Below are 11007 nucleotides of genomic sequence, written 5' to 3'. Positions count from 1 at the left end.
TCCACCCTCCCAAACTTGCAGCCAGCAGGGTTTCAGGTGGGCTGGGGAGGACATGACAAAGACTTGCTGGCGACAGAGACAAGCTGTCTTGCCCTGAGAGCTTGTCTCTCCCACCCAGATCTCCTCCATGATCTACTGCATGACTTTGGTCTGTGGAGAGCAAGTCTCAGCACCCTTTACTCCCCGCCATCCCACCAGCGATCCTTCCGGAGCAGCAGCAGCAGCAGCCTCTGGAAGGAGGACACAGCCATCAAGGTGATTTGTTGAAACGATCAAATAATAATTTACTGTGATTCAATCTGTGGCTTTGTACAGTTGCCGGGGTGGGAGGAAACCAAAGGATGAGGGGATGGGGATTTAAAAAAAAAAAAGTTGTTTGCCGCAGGCTTGGGTGAAGTGCGAGATAGTCCTTGGAGTCATGCTCCTCCTGTCCTCTTCCTCCTCTTCTCAACCCCCCCATATTCCTCCTCTGAATCCGTTCGCTTCTTCCTTTGCTTCACCTCTTTCCTTGCGCACTGCACAGTGGGAACCTCGTCAAGACACAGTCCAGACAGCTGAAACGGAAGAGGACACCCATGAGCACCCATTCCCCGTCAGAACTAGCAGGGCTGTTCCCAGTACTCACCCCTCACGGTTTGGGGTGACCCTGTTAGTGCCTACAGAGGGAAAGCAAAAGGCTACACAGGTTTTAGAGGTGTGAGCCTGGCTCAGCAAAGCATTTGCACATCTGCTGAAGGGAACAAGTCTTGGAGTGATGGCTGAGCTTTGGGCACCTCACCAGACCTTCTGCCTCTTTCTGAACCTCCTTGTGGGAAGGGGCACTGTTTGGCAAGATCTTTCCACCTCCTCCAAGGATGATGGGAACCACAAAATGAGTCCAGGGCAAATGCAGCCGAATTTTGTTGGCCACACACCAACCCTTCTTCTCCCCAAATCCCAGCATCTCTTCGCCTCACTTCTCCTTTTGTGCCTTGATGTTCCTTCCTCTCTGCTCTTGGGCACTGCAGCTAGATTAAGTTGGGATGTCTGGTTTCCAGTTTCTGCCTGAGCAGAAAAAGACATAGGCAACTCTCAGGGCATGTTCTCTTAACAGGGAGGAGTGTTTCCAAGTGACCCTTTCTCAGCCCTTCTTGCCCAGGCTGGTGCTGCCACTGGGCTGTGACAAAGATTGGGCTCCTGGCAATTGGTGTAAGGGAGCAGCAGTGCCTGCCAAGCCCATGCTGTCAGCTGTGAGCCAGAGCAGGAAACAAGACTTGAGCTCATATCCCCATCCGGAGGAAACGCTCCTGAACATCTGGAGGACACAAACATCTGGAAAATCTCCCTTAGCAGTGATAAGTGTGCTGGGTACAGCATTTAGCTTGGCCCTCAGCCGACCTCACACGCCTCAGCTGGGAGCAGAGGGGTGGGGTTCTGGGGTGGGTGTTTGCTCATAGGAAGCAAACATTGCCAGCACTCTTTTGCTGGGTTTTTTTACCTTGGGAGTGGGGGACAGGAGGAAGAGCTCTGCTGTGCTCAGGGTCTCTAGCTCAAAAAGCGTCAGAGGAAACCTGCTGTCCGTCTCCACCTTCACAAGACCCTCTTAACACCATCTGGATACAGTGCACTTCTCTTTAGGACTCCAGCAGTTATTTAAAGGGGTGAAGGGCCAATCCAGGTGCTTGAGAGACTCCCCAAAAGACATTAAGGGTAATGTTCATGCACGCTTTTGTCCCAGTCCCAGATGTCCTTAGATACAGATCTCCTTGGTGGACTCATCCTGTTACCCCTCTCTAAATTTCTGCCATGGAAGGAGTTGGTTAAATAGATATTCCCAGGCCTTTCACTTAATGCCAGCCAGCACATGCAGGGACTATAATAGGAACTCTCCCTGACTGCTATCCAGCAGTGTTTTAAATAAACTCAATTAAAAAAAAAAAAGAAATTGAGGAAAGAAAAAGAAAAACAGGCAAGTGAACATAAACAATCTGAAAAACACTGTTTCTGGCTCCAGCACGCACAATTTATAAAAGCAAACAGCCCCCTTATGGCTAATTCTCAACATTGCATCAGTTCCAAATATCCCAGGGGATTTGTCTAATGGGGAAAACTCTTCTGAGGAACACAGGACTTTTGACAACAAGACAGGTCTGCTCTAAAGCTTTAGGATAAGGCAATTTATATGAGGGAATTAGGAGGCAATACACCCAGCCAGTTCTTCATCTGGACCCTTCTAGAGCCAGTCTGGTGAGCTTGCAGTGATCTGTACACCTTCAACACCAGTTTAACTCCTCTTTCCCAGCAGCAGCATGGGAAGAAGCTTTTCTGGGGAAAGCATGAAAAAACAGGCTTTTTTTAAAAAATCAGTTGTATAGAATTTTGTTGCACAAAATAAGAAAAATAAACAACCCTTTCCTGCCACACACTTCCTCAGGAAAGTGGGAATTTTGACTTACCTATGTTTTGACAGAAAAAATGCTATTTCAATCCAAAAGGTATTCCACTGAAAAATACCTGCTGCTGAAATTGATCCTGCTGCATTTGTTCACAGGCCAGTGCATCTGCAGTCACCTCCTGCCCTGCTTCCAGTGTTCCCCCCTGCAGCCCATGTCCTGCTTCCACCACTTACCATAGTCACGATACCACACATTTACAGTTCATGCAGCCGGGGCCACTCTCGTCCGGGGGATTCAGCTTGCGCAGCTTATGCTGCCGGATCTCCCGCACCAGGGTGTAGAAGGCATCCTCAACGCCCTGGGGAAAAGCATGGCTTGAAAAAACTGCCCACTCTGAGGAGGGACAGTGCAGAGAGGACAGGGCTCTGCTCCCCAGCAACGTGTCCCTAGCACTGTCCAGCAATGCAGATTGCAGAGTTAAAGGTACAGAACCAGGCTGGAAGGCAAGGACCCGAGTGTGGACCTTAAATGGAGAACAAGATTGAATGAGCAACCATGAGGATAAGGAGCTCTGAAGTCCCTGAGATTCATCAGCTCTCAGCAGTCTGAATGAGGTCTGCCACCCAAGAGAAAAGCCACCACTAGACCACTGAAGGTGTCAGTTCCATTTCCACCTCTGCTTCAGGAGCTCCCTATGGTCCTTTCAGCACTGGTATATTCTGCCTGTAGGTCTGCCAAAATAGGCCATGGATGAAGTTAGCCAAGCAACCTGAGCTTAGCTGACCTGCAGTGACTATGGAGGTTATTCCAGAAGCTTGGAGAAAGCCCTGAGAAGGCATCTCTTCACTGCTGCCACAGTATGATGATGCACTTCTCGAGACTGGGGAGGGAACATCCTGGGGGAGCGTTTAGCCTTGAGGAAGGAACTAAGCCCATCCCTAACACCCATGTGTCTGCAAGGTGGTGCCTGCCCGTTCCTGCCCCTCCAGAGCAGCAATGGAAGAAAGAAAAGAAAAAGAGCATTTTGTTTCAAAGTCTCCTCCTACCTGTCTGGTTTTGGCAGACGTTTCTATGTAGGGGATCCCGTAGCTCCGGGCCAGGTCCTGCGCTTGCCGGGTCTCCACTGTTCGCGCAGGGAGGTCACATTTATTCCCCACCAGCACCATGGGAACATCATCTGAGTCTTTCACCCTCTTGATCTGCTCCCTGTAAGAGGAGGAGATGTGAAGAAGTGAAGGGGCAGCTCCAGAACACTCCCCACCAGTTTCTTTGTTAAGATTTGACAGCTACCCCTCATTCCTGTGGAGTGCCTTGTGTTGAGCTTTCAGGAAAATGTGAATGACTACAACACACAAGTGAGTAAACAGCAAAACAGGGCACTTCTGGAAATGAAAACTAAACATATTTCTGCTCTTTAAATGCACCTATTTACAAAGCAACTTCAATTATGACAATCTATATTAAGACATGAGCTTAAGATAGTTTAAGTTAACTAAAAATGAATTCTCAAGCAGTTACCTGTGCTATTTCCAACATTTTAGATCAAGTAATCCCCCCCAAATAGGGGGAGGAAATAAATCACCTGCCACCAGGGTTTGCTGAGCTGATAAAGCAGCTTTTGGCAGCTGTAACCTTTTCTGCAGATGTACAGGCAGTATTTGCTCCCTTTCAGTTTAGTTCAGGTCACTCAGAGTTGAGAAACCAACTGGGAACTAAAAAAGCTGTAATGCTCACTTCTTCATTCCAACATTGGATCTAACACTAGGTGGGCGAGAATGAGATCTACCACTTCTAAAAATCTTGAAGGCCATTATGACCACAAACAATCCATTCAATTCCCTTCTGATAGATAGTAACTTCCTTTGCTTAATAAATCATTTAACTTCAGATGCAAAACAGCTTTTTTTTTGCTTATGGGTCCAGAACATTTAACATGGTTTTAATTTAACAAATAAAAGATCTAAAATGCCAGTTTCTGCATTTTAATTGAACACAAATCTCCATCCAAAGGCAGCTGGACATTTATCACGCACAAAAGATTCAATCATCTTTTTCTAATGTAGTAGAACATAGAAATGAAGTCTGACTATATGCATGATATGCCATAAAGCCATTTAGATGTTCTGTGTAACATCCTGATCAGCAAATGCAAGCACTAAATTTAGTGCACAGGCTACACTTAGCTGAAAAGAGATACCTCCAAATGGTTACTAACTAGGGAGAGCCAGCATTTCTCTGGGGAATATTCTTTTAAAAGTGCAAACACAAAGAGCACAGGCTAAAGGAGATGAAAGCCAGTGATTTACATCATGATGGCTTGAGGCACCAGCCCCAGTGCAAGAATGAATGCTGCTCAATCCCTCAGGTGCTTTAGGAAAATCCCATCCTTTGTCCTTCAGTTCAGCTGTAAGAAGCCAAATTAGTGCACCTGTTACACTGAACAGCCTTTTGGAGGAGACTGAAACATCTCAGCAGCTCCGAGCAGCACCTCCGACTATAGAGCAAGGAAGGAATGTGCCTGTCCTCGGAACAACAGGATTACTGGGACCCTGATTTATAATGAGGGGCTGGGATACACAGTCCCCTGTGGGCAGTGGACAGAGCAGGGACAGGCAGAGCCATCTCCTGTATCCTCTGCAAGTGCCTCCCATCACAGCCAAGCCGCAGAAGAAGGCAGAAGCAGAGCGATCCCTCCCTAAGGTAGCACTGGGGTAAACAGGGAAGATTCCCACTGTGTTTACATCATCCCCTTGACTCTTCAGCTCTGCAGGGGTGACATCAACAGAGAGGAGAAGTGGGACGGGGCCCCTGCTTTGTCACTGCTTCCCCATTCTTGGGCAAATCACCTCACTGGAGCCCTGACTCCCCTTCTGCTCCATCTTTCTCCTGGCTGAACTCAAGCTCCAGCGGGGCAGGACTGTCCACACGTGTGTGCAGCTGGCAGACCACAGCCTGGTCGTGACAGTGGACAGCAGGGCAAGCAGCTCTCCCTGTCCTTCCCCGCCTCCTTTCCCAGCTCTGGGGCCAGGAGAAGTCACTGAGATCGCTGAGATCGATTGCGCTAACAAAGCAATTCCATTAATTAGGGAGGGAAGAGGGGGGGGTCATACAGGATCAGCTCTCTCTTTAGTCACCATAAACACTTAAACATTACATTACCAGGTCCCCAAAGGCCACAGGCAATCCCTTTGGAAGGGTTTTACTGGAGTCACTGACATTAGCCGTCTGCTCTGTCTCTTCCCTGGGGAATGGCCACTTGAGCTAATTGTCTTTGCTGGCAGTCTGTGCTTTCACTGTGGGGCCTGATCTAAAAGGGTGGGCAGGAGAGTGCAGCAGCAAGGCCTCCCCTTTGCACAGGGCGAGAGGGAAAGGGCCCTTCCCAGGATACTGACCTGTACTGGTGAATATCTTCAAAGGACTTGGTGTTGTTGATGGCAAAGACACACAGGAATCCTTCCCCCGTTCTCATGTACTGGTCTCTCATGGCACTGTACTCCTCCTGCCCTGCAGTGTCCAAGATGTCTAACAAACAGGTCTCTCCATCGATGACTACTTGCTTTCTGTAGGAATCCTGCAGGCCAGGAGAGGGAAAGGAAGGAGGATGCATTAAGGGAGGGCTTGGATCTGGCTAAGCAAAGGGATGCAGCGAGTGCATCCCTGGGAAGATGCCAGGTCGTGCTCTGCCTATGTTCAGCTTCCATTAAAGAGACTCAATCTGTTTTGAAAATGGGAGGGAAAGGAAAAATAAAAGAAAAAACAAAGGAAAAAGGGAGCAGCTTAGCAGGTTTCTCCTTCTCTGTCAGAACCACAGAAAAGACAGCTCCCTCAGCTTCCTCTCCCCATTCCCAGCCCTGTCTCTGGCAGACCAGATGCAGCTTCATCTCTACCACACTGCATAGCCCTCAACAAGTATTTCCTAAGCATTGTTTAGTCTCAGCTCTAATTCCTTCTGCTGGAAGAGGAAGGACACTTAAGAAAGGAGCTCTGGCCAGCCAGGGCTTCTGGTCACTATCTGTGATCTGCAGGGCTGGAAGGTGTTTAAGATAACCTGGGAATCCAGTGCCTCCAATGCATCTCAAATCAGGCAATATTGCCATCAGTAAGGTTTCAGACTGGGTTTGATGGTAAACCTCTTCTTTAAACATGAGAAAAAAAAATAAAATCACACTGTGAACAGGGTGTTTCCCACAACCAGTCTGTGCCCAGAGGGCGCCAGGAGAGGTAAGAACTATCCAGGCAGGTCCTTTGAAGTTGGGGGTTTTCCCTTCAGCAAAGGCAATCACAACTCATCAGAGATGGGAGAAGGTCTGGAAATCACCCAGAGCATCCCTCAAAAGCTTTTTCACAGCAGGCTCCTCATAGCTCTGCTCCTCTCCAGTATGCTTCTCCCTGTGCTCAGTCTCATCAGCAGGGATGCTGTGGGGCAGCCCCTGCATGGACATCCCTCATCCCTGTCCAACAGCCATCCCCTGTGGACACTGCAGCATCCTCAACTCTCAGCAAGAGAAGGAAGTCAAAATGAAAGGTATGGAAAAGGTACAAGTCAGCAGTACAAGCACACAGTGCTTTGCAGCCGCTCGCAGAGGCTTCGGCTGCAGTTTAAAATTAATTCAAATGTCGGCTGCTCTTCCAACGACCACAACAATGTTATCAGATGAGCTTTGCAGGTCTGCAGACAAACAGCCGACACAGCAAAGGTCACCAACAGCACCGGCAGCAGCACAGAAAGGGAATGGGGCCAACACAGCCTCCATCCTTTGGTTCATTACAACAACGTCATTTGCTGGGGCTAATTAAAGTCTTTCCTCACCTTGCAGAGAGGGCTGTGAAATCAGAGATGAGATCTGCCCTGCCATGACCTTCTCAGCTATGCCTTCCCAAAAAGTGGACTGCTGACCCATTGAGAATAAGCATGGAGTGAAAGGCTGGCTTCCAGCCAACTGCTCTGAAGGCAACTGGCAGGCTGCCCTGCAGCACTGTGCTCCCATTTCTAATCAATAATGTATCTGGAGCCTCCTTCCTGCAGTCCTGAGTGTGTCCTCTGCCCCACAAAGCATTCTCCCACCTCTGCACCTTGGCTTGGGACAGACGACCATTCTCTTGGCACACATGTTCACAGTTAATCACCAAGTCCCCAGTTCCAGGACGTTTCACCAGCACCCAGCATGCTGACAGAGAAGAGATCCCACACCTCAGCTCAGGTCACCAACAGGCTACCCGTAAGGCCAGCCAGCTGGCTTACAAGGCACACATAAACAATCTTGCAGAGGATGCTTTGCAAAGGAAGGGGACAAGCGCTCCCCATCAATGCTTTGTGTACAGCTTCATTCGACCTCCCCCTCCCCAGGAAGCTCAGGATGTCAGCTCAGCTGTCCCTGCCACATAACCAGGGGACATGGCTGCCACTGCAGGGCTAGCTGCCACCAGCCCACACCAGCACCCCGCAGCCTCAGTGCTCCTCTGCAGTCCTGCATGTCCCACCCCACCCTGAGCAGAGGGGAACACAGCCAGACCCAGCTGTGAAGTGCCAGGCACAGAAACAACATCTGTTTGGGTTTCATACTCAAGATCCCAGGTGGACGCTGGGAGCATCCCAGCTGTGCTGGGGGACCAGGCCAAGAGGCCCATTTGCTAAGCACTACAGTCAGGATATGACCAGAGGTTTGGGAAGCCCATTACTGGCTAGCTGCTAAGAACTGGAAGATGAACACAGTGAAACTCTTTATTCCATCCCTGCTTATTCACCATGGGACAATGCCAGTGACATAACTTTCCTTGCTGCCTTGGCCCTCCTGTTCCCAAAACAAAGGTGCTAAGGCTCCTTGGCAGTCCAAGAGTTGGCCTGTGAGAGTGTGCTGTAGTGGAGTGGACAGCGTTGAGTTACACAGCCAAACGTTTGCACTGGTGAATCAGGAGGGTAGGAGGGGAGCAGATTCCCTGTCCGGGTCTTTGCCCCATGCAGGGGACAAACCTCCATGCTCTGGGGAGCACCTCAGTGCACCGCAATCTGCTTGCACCCCCTTTGCAGCACAGCCTGTGCTCAATCCATGTGGGCAACGGGCAAGGCCTGAGCTCCATGCACGTATCCTCTTCCCCCCCGCTTTTATCCTGCTCGTTTCAGCATTGCTGTGCTGCTTGTTAGCTGGCTGAACAGTCATAGTCAGCTCCTGGGCAGGATCCAAAGCAGCTTAGTCACAGGAAGGTGGTTTGTTGGTCATATTTGGATGGCTGGCAGGTAGCTCTCTGTCTTTTAAATCCCCATAAAACGAAGCATAATTAAAAGGAATCACCCTGAAATGAATCAGTAGTTGGCCGGGGTAGCAGGGGAAGCAGGGTACAACCAAGGGAGCTGCAAAGGCATCACGGCTGGTGGTACCCGCAGGTGGAAAAGTACCAGGGGAGAGAGGGCTGAAGGGCAGCTTGTGGCAGCTTTTGGAAGAGGAGAACAACAGAATGGGGCTGGAGTGAACAGTGGAGAAGAGAGCAGGCATGTCCCAGAGCACTGCAAACTTGAGGAGGGTGTGCTGGGAAATGCCATGCAAGGTTTACATTCCCTGCTGCCTGTTTACATGGAGAAAATTCCCTGCAGGGTACGTACAGGGAGCAGGCAGCTGGAGACAAAAAACACAGGATGCCAAAACCCAACACATCACTGGGTAAGAGTTGCCTTCCTCCCACCTAAGGTCCAAGAGAGGATACATCCATGCAGATGTCTCCCCAGGGAGGTCGCTCTCCATGAGCAGCTCCTTTGCCAAAAACAACCTGGAATGGGTTTCTGAAAAAAGTATACAATACTACTGGGGACAGCCACATGAGGGGAGAGGAGTGGAGGACAAAGGCAATTGCATCCATAAGCAAGGAGAGTCAGGAGCCCTAAATTAAATTCCAGTCTCTGCCATGGACTTTCTAGATGACCTTGGCCAAATGACGTAATAGCACGTGCTTTTTAAGTGCTTTCTCTCCTTCCCGTCTGTAGGACTGTAAGACTATTTCTGCCTTTCTACCAAGCCTTGTCTCGCTTGTTTATGCAGGTTGTAAGCTCTTCAGGGTGGGGACTACACAGACAACACCTACCAGAATAGATTTCTCATCCCAGCTGGGGCTTTTAGCCATGATGATAATAATAACTGCAGCAACCACAGCTGCATTTATACGCATCTGGTAGAGAATCCTTTAGGACTGCAGACAGGGAGGTTATTGTCCAAGAGGCGTGACAGAGCTGCAATTTGCCTTCCCAGGGTGGACTTTACTCCTCGTGCAGAGCAGTGGCTGCTGCCTACATCTCATCCAACAAAGGTGTAAGTCATGCAGAGACTAATTAGCACGTCGCTAACTATGGTGAAAGCAGATGAAGAATGGAATGTATTTTTGAAATATTAAAGAAAATAGTAACAGCACAATGGATATTGAAGATTGGATCCCCCTCTGCCCCCATACAGCCTGTGAGGACCACAGGGTCCCTGCCTGCTTCTTCAGGCAGGATGCTGAGCTAAACACGTGAGTGCTGCCATCTACACTGACCAAGACACACACATCACCCTTTAACTCCTTGTGAGGAAGCAGAAGCAACACTCTGGGAGCCACAGCAGTTCAGCTGCTCAGGATGTCTTGCTCAAACTGCAATCAAGCTCTGATAAAACCCATTTCATCAGTGAAGCTCCAAATATCCTGCAGAAAAAGTCAGTACATTTACAATACTGATTTCACGGGAGGAGAAATGGAAGCAGAGGCACAAAATGGCTCTTCAATTCTAAACCTATAATCCCTCCCTATGCTGTCATCTCATCAGAAAGGAAGACTTCTGTGTTGCCTCTCAGCCCCTGCCCTGCTCTGCCACCTCCTATGTCACCTCTCTTTAGCAAACACCACTATCCTTCTGCAGGAGATGTTAAGTCGGTCACTGCGACCTCTGAACACACACACAGTGACTCAGAATAGCTCTGCAAAGCAGAGAAACATCCCTGCTCAAGTTCAGACTTGAGACCAAACTGAGCATGCTCTGGGTTGGAGACAAGGTGGAGAAAAGCAAGACAACAACGTGCAGACAGACCGACCCCATGGCCAGAGCCACTTACCTCTATCGTGGGGTCATACTCATCAACAAAATGGTTCTGAATGAGCTGTATCGTCAAAGCGCTCTTCCCAACACCGCCTGCTCCCACCACCACCAGCTTGTACTCGGTCATCTTCCAGCTGACCCCGCCTCAGGACTTCCAAGAGCACCACCACCTGCAAGGACAAACATGGTCACTATGCTAGGAGAGGTTGCTTTAAAATGGGCAAAATAATCCATCAAACCAAATACAAAAATTCTGTTTATCCTGTGGTCTGTTGCAGTCCTTCAGCCTGACCATCTGCATGCAAACTTCACAGGTTCCTTGAGCAACTTCAAGAGGTAGGAGAGCATTACTGATGAGAAAACAAGAGGTACAGGCTGTGTGCATCAACCCCTAAAGTAACAAGTTTAAGAAGTCTGGTTTTGCAGAAGTGCTCTCAAGCTGACAATCTAAGTCTTTAGATAAATTTGAAACTCTTGGCCAACAAGGTTGGGATGTCAATTCCCACAAGAGCAGCGAAAAAGGTCCAGCCCTGCCCAAATATGCTGTTACCTCCATGTCTTCACCCTCAAGGC

At 49.2% G+C, this 11007-nt stretch overlaps 1 protein-coding gene across 2 annotated transcripts in view; it reads right to left on the bottom strand.

Annotated features, from left to right (window-relative positions):
* Window positions 1-259: 259 nt before the first annotated feature.
* The window catches only part of HRAS (HRas proto-oncogene, GTPase), a 39962-nt gene continuing 29214 nt past the window's right edge, over window positions 260-11007 (bottom strand). For both annotated transcript variants that reach the window (XM_063398273.1, XM_063398274.1), the window contains 5 exons: window positions 10451-10604; window positions 5768-5946; window positions 3422-3581; window positions 2609-2733; window positions 260-554 (listed from right to left, as the gene is read on the bottom strand). In XM_063398273.1, the coding sequence (XP_063254343.1) occupies window positions 2614-2733; window positions 3422-3581; window positions 5768-5946; window positions 10451-10561 (570 nt within the window). In that variant the 5' untranslated portion in view covers window positions 10562-10604 and the 3' untranslated portion in view covers window positions 260-554; window positions 2609-2613. The remainder of the gene's footprint in view (window positions 555-2608; window positions 2734-3421; window positions 3582-5767; window positions 5947-10450; window positions 10605-11007) is intronic.

Source organism: Prinia subflava, chromosome 5 (genome assembly GCF_021018805.1).
Source record: "Prinia subflava isolate CZ2003 ecotype Zambia chromosome 5, Cam_Psub_1.2, whole genome shotgun sequence".
Classification (NCBI taxonomy): Eukaryota; Metazoa; Chordata; class Aves; order Passeriformes; family Cisticolidae; genus Prinia; species Prinia subflava.
This window is presented reverse-complemented; position numbering and strand designations above follow the sequence as displayed.